A 17230-nucleotide genomic window follows, 5' to 3' on the forward strand; every position below is an offset into this window, starting at 1 on the left:
GAAAAATAAAAGTCTTGTTACAGCTACAGGTCAGTGTAAGATAAGAGGCTCAGCACAGTCACTTCTATGTACTGTACATACAAAAGTGGCCCAGATTGGTATTTAGTTTATCGGTCTAGAATCTAGGAAACACAGCAGAGGTACTTGAATGTAAATGCATTGCCTAAAGATAAAAATCTACATCACTGGATGAGTGTTGCTTGCCCAGCAATTTAAAGGTCATCTGACATACTTTATTTTTCTCTTACAATTAGAATAATAGTGAATATATACAGAGTGTAAATCACAGCTTTTTAAAGATTTGACCTCTTAATTGGCCTGACCCACAAACTAACACGAGACAGCAGAGTAGCGTAGAACGGAAAAGAATAAAGAAATTCAATAAGAAAAAAATGACTAAAGAGGTTTTTAGAGGGCCTATTTCAATTAAATGCCGATTTTGGTGTGAAAACAAGAAAAATCTTTTTACTCATGAATGAAAATTATAAAAATCCATCTTTTCTGCTGTAAAAACAAAAGTCAACAGAGAAATGCATTCTTTTGCTGGAATCCAGGCCTAGGACCAAAGAATTTACATATATTAAATTAACGAGATCCAAACTCCTCTACAACAAATATTTATACTGTAAAATATTACAGCCACATTCCTGCATCTCCTTACAATAATAATTCTTAAGGACACGGTATACTAGAGAGCGTATAAAAGAGTGGGTTTCTGCGGAGATGGAATGCTTCATTATCAGAGTACCAGCTTGTTCATAAATATTAAAAAATATGTTTTTGAAGTTTTTCAAACATGATTCTTATTGTTTACATTGTCTCTCTACTACTGAAAACAACAGTCAGTGTGTACCTGTCCATAAGTCTCTGTCTCACAGTCTCAAACTGCAGAAAACAACTGCTGGTGACTGTAAAGGACAACAATGTCTGTGCTGGACATACACTAAGCAGACAAGGGGACAAGTAGTCTGACCTTACTTATGCAAGTAGTCATGCTTACAGTGATGGGTCTAATTCTTGCTAGAGAGAACAGGATTTGGCCCAAACTGTAGACAAAAAGGCACAATTCCTGCTGTATTATCGAAGTAGGTCTTTACGTGTAAGATAGTTCTTTTCTGTTTGTATATGTTATAGGCACTTCTGTATATTAGATTAGAGATGGAAGCAGGTATTCCAAGAGAAAGAGACCATCCCTACTACTACAAGACGAATCATTTAAAGATTGCTCAAGACAAACTAACATTATAGATCTGATCTTCATTTGGTAAAAATTAAACTCCTGGATATGTATTGACCTGCATTACAAAACAACACTGACAACAGATCAAACTTCTGAAGAGTGACCCATGAGTTAAGGAAATGAATGGCTTCTCCAAAACATTTATCGCCCTGCTCTATTGTTGTTAATCGTGGGGAAAACAAAACAAAATAAAAAAAGCAACAAGCTAAAACACAGAACAGGAAGACCCACCTTGGCTGCAGCAGTGTATCAGTCTCGCAAACTGGGCTTCAGAGCAGAACTCTCAATGGCAAAAGAGCACATGTTTACCCTTGCATAAATAGCTTTTACTAGATGATGAGATCACATGGCAGATACCATTGAAATATAGAAAATAAACACAGTTAACATGTAGAAAGAGAACTCAAATGTAGCAATAATAACTGCAAATGCCTGTTTACTTGAAGAAGAATCTTACCTAATTTACTACCTCTCAGTTTACAGAGATCTAATTTAAGCTGCCCCCCCCCCCCCCTTCCCATTTTAGTGTATTTGCAAAAACCAGTGAACACAGAAATGTGCAGCCAGCCCGGGCCCTCAGGCCGGTGGATCAAGATGGCAGGCTGGCCTGGGCTCCCCCGGGGATAGCAGAGCCAGAAGGGTGATTGGACACAGTGACCTGTCTGCATGAGATGAGACAAAAACAGGAGGGCTGTAATGCTGATGAACTAACCTGTCACTCACAAGCTCAGGTCTGGGGAAAAAAAAGAAAAAAAAAAAGGAAAAAAGAAAAGAAAAAGAAGAGAAAGGTACAGTACAGATTTTAGAAAGCATATAAGGTAGACAAAATACCACATAATTGGAATAATTAGATGACGCATTTAATCACTTGTTCATTTAGCTGGGCTCAGGATATATAAGGAAGATGGCATAAAAATCCAGCCAATAGTTTCTATAAGAGCAAAACACATTTGAAGAAATAACAGGTATTATGGTTCAGCGTGCAAGGAAGGATGCTACAGACTATTGCTGACAGGGATTGGGATTTCATTCCAAACACTCCAGTTATGAATCAAAATCACAATGAGCAATGAGCTTCTAGATCTTGACACGCTAGGCAAGGAGGTTGTTCTTCAGAGTACTTGGCTGTTTAATTGCTTGCTTCGGGGAGGAAAAATCCAGAGGGAAGGTATACAAGCAATTCCGCACCTTGGAGCTGGTACACCCAGGTGGTAGGTAATGGTCAGGATTGTAGCACTCCGCCTACCATTGCCATCACCAGTGGGAGCCACTGTGGACACTGGTGCTTGGAAACAGATGAAATCAAGAATATATATAAAAAAAAGTAGAAAATGCATTTACTGATGAACAAGTACTTGGCATTGAAAATGCCTTTAAATCAGCATGCTCCTACTATTACTTTTGTGTCATACACAGACTAGTGTTTGAACTACAAATAACTGCTAGTGTTTCTGATCTCCATCGGAGCAGAGATATACATGTATAGTTTGGATTTTTAATTAGGCAAGTTCACACTCCATTAGCAGCAAACAAGACTGAATTTAGAGCTACATCTGCAGGATTAGTCAAAACAAAATTTAGTTCTCACAGCTGGAGAAAAAAACAATTCTGAAATAAAAAGGCCAAATGATAAACATTTGTGTAAAGTTTTTGCTTTCGGAGGTTTGAAAGTTAACAAGGACTCTTAAGAACTTTTTCTAAAACAACAGTGTCAGGAAATGAATGTCTATTCTAAAAATACACACATACTGAATATGCAAATCTTTATTATTTATCAATACTAAATATAGACTTACAGTGTGGAAAGATTTTATGGCATAGGGTTTGTCTCTTGATAGTTATTTTCTCTTGTCAGCTGAGTATTAGAGTCCATAGAGAAAGTCTATTTCTATTTTCAGCAATGTATGGTAATTATACTGATTGCTCTGTGCTTCCCAAGTTTTAAGTAACTCTTTTTTTATACAACTCGAAAATACATCACTTATCTGAAAAACATATAAACATTTTGTTCTATCTTCACATGTAGCTAATAACAACAAACCACTGGACAATTAATCAAAACAAAGACATACCTGAACATTTTGTGGATTTATGAACACATTTGGATGTGCACACTTAACACATGATATGTAAATATGCACACATACAGAGCTAAAAAAAAAATGTTTGAAACACCTAACATATTAAGTTGCACAATAACAATATCCATAAATTCTGACATAAAAAACTCAAAGAAGTTAGTCACCTAAAATAGTGAAATGTATTTTTCTTTGAAGTGCATGCCCTTGTTATTGATTTTTAGGAAATGAAATACACTAACACACAGTATAAACATTCTTCCAGACATTCACTGAACTTTTTTTTAATTGATGAAATATGTAATGTTACACACAGAAAAAAAATGTGCTGCTACCATTTCCAGCCTCAGAACCACTTTCAGAGAGCTAGCAAGCTTTAAACATAAAATAGCTAACTTACACTTTCTTACATGCTAAAGCAAAAGTTACATTAAAGAGATATTACAAGCTTTGAGATTTATCAAGGTTTCAGGGTATATTTTCTGTCAAGTGTACTTGCTCAAAACCTTGCCATTGTATCTGCCTTAGAATTATTAAATATATTTCTTTAAGATTGAACAAGTTTACACAAAAAGGTAATTAACCTGCTATAAAATACCTCTTTTCACACAATGTAATACTGGCAAACATGCCCCACTTTTTAGGTATAAGACAGCCTAATAGAAAGCTGTTAATGTTTGGGGGATCTTTTATAAAAAATGTATCTTATATTTCTAAAATATTTAAAGCAATAAAAGTCTGTGGTAAACATGGTATTACATATTTGACATTTTCCGCCCAGAAATGCATTACTGTGTACGATGGTATTAATAAAGCATGTGCTTTGAGGGACTTCTGTGCTTTGCCATAATTTAGTTGAAAACAGTGTGTAGGATGCGTATTTTTCCACCATTGTATCAACATATAGGAAACACAAATACTATGTCATCACCTCAGCAGCATGCGTTCACTACACTGGAAACATATGCAAAAAACCACAAACTTTTGAGAGTTCAAAAAATAACCTTTGCCAGAGTCTGATTTACAAGTCAGTGGTTAACGAGAAAGTGTTGAGCACTTAAAATTTTGTTAGAAAAAGAAACGCAGACACCCTTATCTGACTCCGGCTGTATTCATAGGAAAACAGCCCTCCCTGTACAACAGGACAAAATAATTTAATTTCTTTCCCCACTTCAGGTTATTATTTGAAGCAAATGAAAAGACAATGACTCTTCTTCTCTTCTGGCTAAAGCTAGAAACAGCACAGTTAAAACACACACATAAAAACTACAGACTTATCAGAAATCACAAAACAGAAAGAGAAGGACTCACTGACCCATTTGGAAGACAAAGACGACAAAACGGAAAAGCTCTAAAAATCAGCTTGTGAGGCCTTTGAGAGATATTCTTCTGGCATTTCATCACAGCAGCCCCAGACCAGTTCACTTCCCTGGATACAGGGAGGGAGAACTAAATAGAGCTGTTTATTAAAGCTGTTGTGCTGGATTGCATTAGGAAGCACGAGCAGACCACCTGGACCTTTCAGATTGTGGCAGTGTTTAATTTGCAGGCTGCCCCTCTGCAGCAGCAAAGACTACTACATTTACCAAGCTCAATCACACATTATCTGGGTTAGGAGTAAAAGAAGAAAAAAGAAAAAGAAAAAAAAAATCCACAGCCTGTGGTACAGGAATACAGTCAATATAGAAATAATGAACAGCATTAGAAATAGAAAGCAACTCCCCAGCAAACATAACACTTTCACTCCTCAGTTCTTCTACTTCAGCACATTTAAACAAAATACAATGGTAAATTAATAAATAGATTGATTTGGCAAAGCTCAGCTCAGCCTAAATTATAAACTGGGTTTATTAGAAGAAAAGCATGGTATTTTAGGTTTAACTAGTGATTCCCTGGCCAGATTATTGTGGTTCTTTTGCCTTTCTCACTTTCAGTACTACACTCACTGGTAGCTGAAGATACAGATAGAAAGATGGTACTGTAAATATGAATTATGTGAATCATATGGTTAGACCCTTGTGAAAAAAAAAAAAAAAAAATAAAAGGGGAGTTGAGAAATGGCTGACTCCATACCTGACCAATTACAGCTTGCATGGTCCCTGTGTCCTGCTGAGCTGAAAGATCGCAATCCATCATATGTAGTCTTTGAAAAGGAGAATGGGGGTTTCTGGCATGCATCTGTCAATCAACTTCTGCACTCACAACCATCACCAAAAGCAAGGGAAAAAAAGTCAAGCTGCTCCACCAAATAGGATGAAACAGTCATGTGACCTTCAGCACACTCACACACATACATACTTCCATACAACGTATGAATTTTCTGCAGATATGAAATGACATTGACAAATACCCAATACCAAGTAAATAAAGTGAGACAAACAGCTACTCACCAAAGACAAAACACTTGCTGTAATCTTCAGCCTAAAGATTTAATAAACCTAAAAGGTATTTTAAACCGAGGCTTTTCTTTTGAGCCTAAACTTTTCAGATAAGGTGATATAATTTTATATATGCAGACAGTGGTCAGACCTTTAACCCCTCACATCCTCTCACAGCCTCTATTTTTTATTCCCCCCTTTGTACTTCTACTTCATGGGTTTGAGTTCCTGATTATTTTTTTTCTTTAACTTTCTTTTGTGTCAAAGTGAAGAGGCTTGCATTGCCTCCTTCGGACGTGCACAAATTATGAGAACTTGATAGAAGAAAATTGCTAACAGGAAAAAAAGGAGCAGGGGCTGAGAAACCTGTGTCTGTACTCACAAGCCAAAACGTGTCTCACTGCTTTACTCCACCAGAAGTCAAATGTTTTCTTTATTGGAAATATATATTTAAGTATTAGTTTATGCGAGTTGTGATGAGCACTCAAAATATAAAATATTCAGACTATGTAAATCCTACTTACGGAATCCTTTCCATTTTGAAGGTTAGCAGAGTTTTGGTTCATTCACTGCTCCACTGAACTGACATAAAATGTTGTTACTTATGAAGGCAAACATTACCATTTTTTCTAATGGAAGCAGTTTGTTTCATATTATCTTCCCCTCTGAGTTAAGATTTGCAAGAATTTCCAAGCCTATTTTTTCCTCTTGTCAAAATATATCAGGCACTTGTCTCCAAAAACTGAGTGTCGTAAAGAACACGCTGCAGCATTGATTGCTGATATGTTATTGGACAGTGATTGCTGAAGGGTGACATTAATGTAACCCGGTAGCACTTTAACCCTTTGAAGATCAATACAGTCCTCTGGTAATATAGTAGAATAACAGCCCATATCATTTTTGCTGTATTACAGCTTCATATAAATATTAGGAGGGCAATTCTGCCCTCCTAAAATTGCATTTCTGTTACTAGTGCAAACAACCTGCTTTTCAAATACTGTCAGAAGCAAATATGCAGAAAAAAGCAGTCTAGCCTCTAAGCTTAATATAATGTACCCTTTCCATTTTAAGTAAGTTTCTGGCAGTATTTTGAAATTATCTAATTTTTAAAGGTATTGACAATATTGATCTTAGCATGTGATAGCCAAACAAATGTGAGAATATCAACAATATTCCAATTGTAGGCACAGCACTTGCCTAATACTTCCTACAATATATTTTTAAGATCCAACATCCAGGAGGGTTTGCAATGTGATGGAGAGCACGTGTAGGTGTATGTATATGTGTATTTGTATATGTATGTGTATATGCAAGTATGTATAGGAGAGAGAGAATTTATGTTGAGGGGAGTGAGATGGGCAGGGAATATCAAGTTTACTTTGCATTCTTCGAGTTCTTATAATACAATTTTTTTTTAATTGCTAAGAAAAAAGTTAAGAAAGGAAGTTTTGGTATGTATTTCAAAAATCAGAAACAAGAAAAGAATTCACACGTAGATGCACGGGGACCCAGAAGTGCTCCTAGGCCAAAAAGATATTTAGCTTAAAAAGTTTTTCAAATCAAGCATTTTTAGAGAGATATACACTATTAACACTGAAACACTGCCTCTAGGATGAGGAAGGAGTACTTGAAACAGTGCTTCCAACATCTGCTCTGCATTTCACTTATAAACATAATTAAAATGCACCATTTGTGCTGAAATCTTATCTGCTTCCTACTCATGAAAGAAAATACACTGAACTAATACCTTGGGCTGCATTTTGGTCAGCTGAGAATTTGCTGCAGTCTCATCCCTCAGGACGATTCTATGGAAAAACCAGGCGGTGTTGTGAAGGCCATAATCAACATCCATATCATCACAAGCAATCCAAAATACAACTGGTAAATGGGGGAGCGAGTCGAGGAGATTGCCTCTGCTGTCTCCAGGAAAGCAGACACGCTGAAGGCAAATACTGTATATGAATTTGAAAGGAAAGTTAAGGATGTTTATTTTATAGTTTCTCTTCAGGAGGAGCCTTTTTGCAGTGGATATGCACAAAACACCTTTCAAATTCCCTTAACTTATCTAAGCAACTAAACCTGACAATTACTACTGCGGGGTTTTTATTAGCAAAGACACTGACCTAGACATACGTTGCAGCACAGAAATAAGCACAGCACTGTATGCACACAAATCTGCTGCACCCTTACGCACCAACAAACCAACCAGACGCTCGCGCACACTCAGGCAGAGCTGCAAGAGCTCCTACCTCCCAAAGTGAGATATATGCTGCCCCTCTTTTTACCATGATTAACCTACTCTTCCAGGAAATGGCAATCTACTCTGGAAAATGTAAAACAATGTCCCTGCAGCTAATGCCTCTGTATAAGTCACAGCACCACTGTTAACCCGAACAGCTGTAAGAGCCTCCTCTGCTACCCCTGGAGCTGCCCTTACCTCTGTGGAGCTAGAGACCTTTTCCCTCAGCCAAACCTACCTGGCCCTGTAGGGGCTGCACAGCTGGTCCCTGGGCACTGTCCCAGCTTCACAGCTCATCCTTTGGGCCTTCCACCAGCCATCCCCCAAGAGATGTCAGTCCAATATTTCTTTTTACTTACTGTGAGGAATTGTAGATTGTCTCCCTACCTCCCTCAAACAGCTCCTTGCTTTGCTGCTTGAAAGGTGATTTAGCTCTCCCATCAGCAGTCAAAAAGGTGAGGGAGCAAGGTAGCTCCTAATCTGCCACAGGGCAGACTCGGGTGGAGAGCAGGGTGCAAAGGGGAACTCGGCAGGCCGGGTTCGCTCTAACACTGCCAGCTTGAGGAAAATTGTTGAAGGACAGAATGACAAATATTGCTTACTAACCAGCTGTGCAGTATCCCTAGCAGAGACCTTCTGGTCTCCTTTGAAACTTTTTATCTGTGGCTCTCCCTTAGCATACCCGAGAGGAAAATGGTTATGGTGCCATAGCAATATACAGCAGCTATGCCTTCCTATATGCCACTACAGCACCCAGCACAAAGGGCCAGGTTTGCATTGTTGTACCTAAAATTATTGAGAGGGGGGCAATGATCAAGGCTTACACATGGAGGAGGCTCTGTTATCACTTAATCTGTGAGAGCGCAAATTCAAAGCCTGTGTTTTGAGTGGCACACTGGATCTGTGGCATCCAGGAAAAGTGGTAGTCCCTGGTGACACTAAATACTTTCTCCCTTTCAGACTCTACTTTTTTCTCTGATCAGTTATCTGCAGTATACTTCCCCTGTTTAATTGAAACAATAAAAAATTAAAGTGGTACTTTGAATAGAATAATGTGCTTGAATTTAGTGTAAAAACTTGTAAAAAGTGTATTACTGTATATAATACTTTATCTTCTTTCTTCCAGGAGCTTATATATTTCCTGGGTGAGAAAAGCAAGATTTAGAATTATACAGCAATGCAAAACCCAATTACTTCATAGTTAAAGTGTGTTAAAACACACATTTATTTTTTAATGCTCATTATTTATGATTGTTTATGGTTCCTTGCCTCAAAAACTACAAGCCTTGTGATCAACAGAGCCCGGGGTTTTACTACAATGCCTTTACGCAGTTGTTCACATGCCATAGCAGAACTTGCAGCAGATTTAGTGAATCGAGTGAGAGATCCTCCTGCTTCTTACAGCATTGGTACACTAGGGGGACTATTTTTCCTCTTTTCTGGAGTGATGGATGCACGGCACTGTCAGAGCAAGCTGTTGTACCTCACACTACAGGCCCTTTACTCACCGGTGCTGAACAGGTTAAACACGCAAGGCTCGGTCTTGCACTTTTCTAAGATAAACAAGCCTAATTCTAAGCTGTCAATGGCTCTTCCTCCCTCTCTCCCTCTCTCTATCTATCTCTGCCAACCAGACACTATATTGCATTTTGCATCTTGATTTTCATGGATATGTGAGTGGGTTTTCCGTATGAGCAAAATTCTGCTCTCATTTACGCTAATTCCAAAAGAATTGTTTTGTATTAAGAGGCACTAATGGATTACAGTCTCACTCTGTGCAAGTCCATTCTGGTCAATCATTTTTGCTTCTCAAAGGGAATTTTGCTGTTAAGAAAACCCTGCTACTTCTAATTTCTGCTCCCCTAGATTTTATTAATGCATAATTTCTGGGTGCCTTCCACTCCCCCAGAGCTCCACTTTTCAAAAACTGAACTACTAGGACATACTCACTTCAAGGACTGCACTTCCTTCCCTTCATAAGTGCTTGGCTATATCATGGGAAGGAAATTCGTGAAAAGAAGATGATCTGTGCCTAAACTGCTGGAACAAGGCCTAAGCATAATCTACGTTTTACTCATTCCTGTGCAGCCAGTGGGACGGCTCCCTTTCCCACAGCACTATCCTGCACTGTCTAAAGAAAATTTCTGCAAAGATCTTGCTTTCTCTTTCTTATTTTAGAGAAAAGAAGCTTGCTGTCATGCTTTGTATCGTTGGGAAGGTGAGAGTAAATTCCCCCCCTTTCCTACTAGATCTAACAAGCTGGTTTGGTTGAAAACTTTCTTTTGTGTCTCAGGGAGGACAATTGTTCAATAGGTCATCCTGATTAAACTAAAATTTATAGAAGATGGAGGGCACCCCCTAAAAAAAAAATCTAGGAAACGGGACTGTGGTTCCTCCTATCTACATAGTGAAGAGACAGCACCTTCTTCTTCTACTCTTATGTAAAGTGATGGGAAGTGATTACAGCAATGATGCTGGAACCTAGTTAGTCAGATGACAAGCTAATGTCACACCTCTCCCAGGTGAAATGGAATTCTGGAGGAAAAACATGCTAAGAGGCAAGATGGATTAGCAAGAAAGGGTGATATTGACTGGGTAATGTTTAAGAATATACTTCCCAGATGCGTTACTAACTACAGCAGTCTAATAAAACCACATTCCTCACGTCGCATGGTTTCTTCTGCAGTATCTGGCACAAGGGGACTTTTAAGCCATCTCCTTATTGGATATAGCATGGACAATAATGGAGATTTACATAATGTGAATAACAGACTATATTTGGATAAACTCACAACATTCAAGGCAGCCAAGAAATATGAATGAGCAAAAAGATGATTCTTACAGTGAAGGGAATTGTCTTTTTCCAAAATTTTTGCAAAATCTTTGGCAGGATTTAGAACATAGCATTGACAAGGACAGCAGAAACATGAAAAAATAAGGCATATTTTTCTGTTCATTGAACAATAGGAATTTATTAGAGTCACAGCATTAGCTGTATAACTCTTTAGAGCAGTAATGCTCTTACCACACCAATAGGGAAAAGCAGGTAGTTTCACAGTGTGTGTGATGATGATTAACTTCTTATTCACTGATATCTTTGCTTTCATTTATTTGAGCTGTAAACAGCTCATCTTGCATAGCCGCTACTCCCACTTCAACACAACACAATGGAGTAACAGCATCACTGGAGACAAAAAGAAGAGTGGATGTGGATGTGGCAGGAGAGGTGGGTAGTGCCTGTGAAAGTACACATTTCCTACACACTACATATCCCTTAGATCCCCAACTCCTAAGTAGATGCCTCTCTTCCATGAAGAAAAAAAAAGCCCAAGTACAATGATGTACTCATATACCTGTTCTTCTCTTGCTCCAAGCACTTTAGATGATGTTTGAATATTTCATGTGTCAAACAAAGGTATGGTATATACAGAGAGGTACTTCTTGGCATTACATTAGGACATCTTGCAGTGAGAAACGTTTGATCTTCTGATAGTCAGTTCACATTGTTTGGTTATACACTTTATATCCTGCTCTGTATTGCACAGGATCAGGAGTGAAAATGTGATAGGTTTGAGTTACTGAAAGAGCTGCCATTTACTAATTGTTCCTGGGTTTGTTTCATCTATCAGAAAACTGTGTTAATTGCTTATGCATATGGCAAAGACATTAAGTGATGACAATTATGATAAATGCAGTTAATAGCAAACCCTATATTTAAGTTTATTTAATATTTCCTTGCTTTAAGATGTTTATGACTCTTTGCCAGCCTTTAATGCTCAGACAGCTGCTGAGGATCAGTTTCTGCCTGCAGTTTGGCCATACACAAACCAGAAGCTTACAAGCTGAGGCAGCAAAGGTACATGGAAGGCAATCCACTGATAAGCTGCTGAACACTTTGACACCCTCTGGCTTAGGAAGTGCCTGAGCTGCAAAATGTTGGAGGATGAGGCCATGCAAGGAGGTTGTCAGGCAGCAACAAGGGCTGGCTGGTCATTGAAGGCAGGTGAGCCAGGAGCTGCTGGTTGCCCTGGCACAGGCCATGCTCTCACTGACAGGACACCATCCCGCAAGGCTCTGGCTGAGATGGGCAGAGCCAGCAGCTGGTAACCCACTCCATCAACAGCCCCTGACACAGCGAGGGGATGAGCCAGGCCCAGGGTCCAGCCAGGGGGACTGGCTGTGAGTAGCAAGAGATGCAGTTGGAAACAGGCCCAGAGACAGGGCTGCATCATGAGTCCCAGGTCCATCCAGGAGGCAGAGCTAGATCTGCGGGGTCCATCCAGTAGAGCAGCTCTCTACAGCTATCTGTCAGGACTTTGAGATTCTTTAACTGAACAGACATAGGCTGGCAGCTTTCTGCACTCAGTGCACCAGTTGTGCAGAGTAATTACCATGTGTGTGCTAGAAGACTGTTTTTCATAGTTTCTTTTATTAATTAAAAAAAAAAAAGAGGTTCCTTTGTATCTGAATGATGTCATCAGTCATTTCCTCACACCGACATTCTCAGGTGGTTTCAGGTGGGCATATAGAAAGCAAAATCTTCAGTCCTTCTTTGCAGCTATCTTACAGGTGCATAGGGCCTCTTAAAGAAAGGCAGTTGCCTTTTAGTGTGGGATGGCCACCTGGCCAGCCACCTCCTTACTCATATCAGCATTCCCAGCAACAACCTTCCTCTTCACTTGATGCCTCTGGGAGGGTAAAGCGTATCCCCACAGACAGCAGTGCCACAAACTGCATCACGCTGGCAAGTCTCTTGGAGCTTCTTCAGCGTCTGGGCTGATTTGGCACTTTCTCCCATGAAACTTCCCAAATGGAAGCTCAGTTAATGCCAGCTGTGGATATTTTCCTCCCTCGGAGCAGACATCCATTTTGAAAGTGACTGCACTGACACCCCCAGCTTCATGTTCAGAGCCCACCCACACAGCCCGCCTGTTGCTCAGACGGCCGGTGGAGGGCTGGATCTGCTGCTCATGACTGCGTGCAGCTGGACTCCAGCAGGCTACCGATGGGTGAAAGCCCCCTTAACACATCTCTCAGGCTCCAGCCTTCATACCTGGCTGTCATCAGGTGTCTGAAAGAGTGAAGTCCAGGGTCAGGTCTTTTGAAATTAGATGGTTGCAGAAAACCATCGTTCAAGAAATGTAGGTTTCCTTGTCCACATCATATTCTGGATGTCATGGCATCCCTGAGGCACAAAAAGCTCTGTCTCGTGGTATTGTTCTACGGTGCCCATCCTCCCTACCAGCTGAAGCTCTGACAGAAGAGATGTCCCCTCCATCAATAAAGCCTGCGTGAAGAACTGCAGGGTAGAAATAGGTAACACAATGTCAGGTGGAGCGCCATGAGTTTCTGCTCCAGTTTGGAAACATCGGAGTAGACAAATGTTCCTGGAGACGTGAGCAGATCACAGGGTGACTGAGAGCCAGGAATGTGATACAGGCAAATACCTTCTTGTGTGTCAGGCAAGGAAGGTAAGCATTGTGCAAAGCCCTGGGGTGAGAACTCACCTGTACCACTATGGACATTTTCCATTCCTCGGGTTCAAGAGAGACAAATTCCATCTGGGATGAAGGCAGACAAAGACTCAACAGTTGATTAGGGGCATGGAGGGCCTACAGAAGAAGACGATGACCGGAAAGAGCAAGACAAAGGCTGGGAGGTCTGCCATCACTTTCAAGAAAGGTATCAAGGATGAAGGCCAAAGAAGGAAAAGAGCTATTGAAGGGAGAGGAAAAATATGGTCAAGAACACAAAACAGTTCAGGACTTCTTTCCAAGAAGAAGACCTCACCATAACCAGTTTAGTAGCAAAAGTAGTCCCTTGCTGTATTGGGAAGGAACGGTGAGGAAATCATGCATGCTCTCTACATCTCTGCAAAGTTCATGCAGAGGGAACCAAAACTCACTCTTTCACCTCTGGCATCACCACAACCCAATGGATGTCTATGGTATAAATGCCCTTATTTACATAGTCTGAAGGTACATACCAATTTTGGCACCAACGTACAAAATGACAAGAATAGTACCTTCCTTACGTTTTCAGTACTCCAAATACTAAATCCTAAAGGAATAGGAGGTTTGCCAGGGTTTTAGATAACATCTGAAAATCTTCCCACAAAGTGAAGTGGGCAAATAACTCTCAGAAAGACTGAAGTCACAAATGAGCTCTGAAAGTTTTACCCCAGGGCTGAAGCATGTTTTATATCCTGTATAAACATGAGCAATGGGCATGTTTAACAGAGGAGCTGCGCAGCTTGGTTTCAGTGGGACAAGGAGATGTGACGGCGATAGCAGCACTGGGCTATTTTTACAGTTTGGAAGAGTCGTCCTTTGCCTGGCTGTGCTTTGGGCACAGACTCAAATGTTCTAGGTCTGAAAATGACCAACCTTTCCACCACACCCATGCCACCTCCACTCGCTTGTTTTTCAAAGCCTGTCTTTCTCCATGGCGGTCTGTTGGCACCATCCATCCCGACCTATGGCTCTGGTTACACTTTGGCTTGCCTCCACGCTGCAGCTGCCCAAATCAACCCCCTTATGCCCCAGGACAAGGACTTGTGTCCAGCCAGATGAAGTCCCTGGTCCTCCTGGCTGCAGGGCCTCATGGACGTTAGCTCTGGCGCAGAGAGGGGACAGCTAATAGGAGTGGCCTCTGGGCTGCAGAGTTGGTTTCTGCCATGGCCTGAGAAGAGTAACAGCATGAGGTTTGTCCCTGGGAGCCGAGTGGCAGAGGAGGTGTCAGGGATGCCCAGCAGTTGTGCCCAGTGCGTGGCCACCAAGGGCAGGGACAGCCCCCTGGGCCTCCTGGGCACAGGCACTGCCTCGGGGCCAGCACCCCAAAGGCCTTCCTCCAAACGATGCTGGGCAGAGGGGTGGCAGGCGGGGCTGCTGTGGGCGGGGCTGTGCAGGGGGGGCCCTGTCACGCCCATGTCACAGTGCCGCCACCCGGCAACGCAGCAGTCACAATGCCCCGGGGCAGGATAAGAGGGAGCATCCTCCTGTGTCCCAGAGCTGGCCCGGGGGCAGCCCGAAGACATGCGAGAGGAAATCCTTGAGGACCCAGTGGAATTACTTGGTGGGGGCTGAGGGAGGAAGACTGGAGGCTGGATGAGGCTGATGGAAGTTCTCTGCTGCAAGGCCAGCTGCCAGCAGGGCCACATTCAAAACTCATCTGAGGGACGGAAATCCTGTTTCAGCTGGATAGCAAGGCAATGCCTTCTTGAGGAGCGCTGCAGAGCTCGCCATCCTCATCCCCTGTGAAGCCAGGGGCAGTAACTGTAAGAAATAGGATGCAGAGACATTGCCAGGGGTCCAGTGCTTTGGAGCACCCACTGCTGTCCTGCCAGGCACCGGAAGGATTCTTGCCCCCAAGGTCAATCATGCCGAGAGCCTTTGGCCACTCTCAGAAGGCCCAGGGATGGCTCCAGGTTGAGGGAGAATAGGGCTTGGGCATCTCCTGGCAGGCATGAGCAGCCTGTGGGAGGAGGAGGCAGGTCTTGCTCACGTGCTCAGGGAATAGCTGATCACCAGCTCTGGGGTCAGGAAGGAATTTTCCCCCGGGGAAGATTGGCACTGGTCCCCGGGGGTTTTTTGCCTTCCTCTGCAGCACTGAGCATGACCACTTACATGTCAGGGCTCCTCTGGTCCCTTTTGGCTAGCTTGCTGCCTGCTGCTCATGCACCACAAAGATGGCCTCTCGTGCCCTGCAGCTGGGGGGAGGAAGGCTTTTTTTCCCCCAAGGTGGGCTAGCAAGTGTCTCTGGGGGTTTTTTGCCTTCCTCTGCAGCACTGAGCACGGCCCCTTGCCAGGGCTCCTTTGGGCCATTTTGGCTAGGTGCCTGCTGCTCATGCTCCACGAAGGTGGCCCTCGTGCCCCGCATGCGGGGGGAGGAAGCTTTCTAGACTGCCAGGGTGGGCCCCCAGGGTGGCTCCCAGGGCTTGCTGCTTGTCCTCTGTAGCACTGAGCACAGCCCCTTGTCAGGGCTCCTCTGGGCCCTTTCGGCTGCCTTCTTGCCTGCTGCTCTTGCAGCTCCAAGGCACCACTCGTGCCCTGGCTCTCTGGGGCTCTCTTGCCCACTGCAAGTTTGGAGTGGGAGCGAGCTCTGCTCGTCCCTTGGCTCCACTTCCCCAGGGGTTCTTGCTTGTGCAAACAGCCTGTGCTTGGAAGGGCTCCAGGTTTGCTGCCCCGTCAGGAGCTGCCACTTTCCAGCTCTCCCTGCGTGCAATACAAGCGCAGGGCAGGCACGAGAGCGCTTTTCGTGCATCGCTGGCCAAGAAGCACAGAGGCAGAGCAAGTTTTGGAGGACAAAAAGTGTGCTCGTCACCGCTGTGTGTCATACTTTGGAAAATACCCCACGGTACCACACGCCTCTTCTTCCTTTTCTTCTTCTGTGTGGTCGGTCCTGATCCTCATGCTTCACGTTCTCGCTCTTCAGGAAACAGGGCCTGCTTGGCCTGTGTTCCTGCTGCCGCTTTCTGTAGCTCTGTGACGTGCATGCCTTTGCCAGACTGCAAGGGATGTTCTTTCAAGCTAAACTGAAGAACGCATCAGCCTGCTCCTGGGCTGATGGGCATTGTGTGAATGCTGGTGAGCATCGGCTCTGAAACACATTCAGAAAAATACAAAGAAAAATAAAATCCTGTTGCCACTTGTAACCTTTGTGTTGTGTGTCCTTGAAAGTGCTTTGGGAGCTGAAAAACCCTGTGGCATTTCAGGCAAATTACAGTCTCATCATTATTGGACTCATGGTGAGTGTAGGGAATAGAGCAGACTAGTTATGCTGTGTTATGCCTAGAGTTCTGCATGAGAAGCCGTGGCCTAGGTCTGAGGGCTGCATCCAGGAGAGCAGCTCTCTGCAGGGCAGGTCCCAGGCCCATCCAGGAGACAGGGGCAGAGACGGGCACACCTACCCCATCGCTCAGGCAGGGACCGAAGGCCCCAGGCTGAGCTGAGACACGTCCCCTGGGCCCTTGGCAGGAGACGGGTGGGGTGGGGGTCCTGCGGGAGGCCGGTCCCAGCCACTGAGGCCTATGAGCACCCCCAGGACCCTGGCAGAAGAAGACTTGCACTGCTCATATGCTCTCCTCTAGACACTGATGCTTGGCCACTTTGGAGACAAGAGTATTGGGCCAGATGGACCTTCTCTCCAAGGGAGTACTGTTCTACCGAGGCTCTTTTGTTTTAGCCTGTTTTTCCACAGGAAACAGATCAGGCATTTCTAAAAATTAGTACAAGGAGTAAAAAAAAAAAAAAAAAAAATCATGGGGAAATGAACAGGTATTGCTCACCTCCAAAAG

At 42.9% G+C, this 17230-nt stretch overlaps 1 protein-coding gene across 1 annotated transcript in view; it reads right to left on the reverse strand.

Annotated features, from left to right (window-relative positions):
• POU6F2 (POU class 6 homeobox 2) overlaps positions 1-5496 on the reverse strand; it is a 318450-nt gene extending 312954 nt beyond the window's left edge. Inside the window, exon 1 of the mRNA XM_072851409.1 lies at positions 5392-5496. Within this exon, the coding sequence (XP_072707510.1) occupies positions 5392-5496 (105 nt within the window). The remainder of the gene's footprint in view (positions 1-5391) is intronic.
• Between the last annotated feature and the right edge of the window lie 11734 nt (positions 5497-17230).

Source organism: Ciconia boyciana, chromosome 2, assembly GCF_034638445.1.
Source record: "Ciconia boyciana chromosome 2, ASM3463844v1, whole genome shotgun sequence".
NCBI lineage: Eukaryota > Metazoa > Chordata > Aves > Ciconiiformes > Ciconiidae > Ciconia > Ciconia boyciana.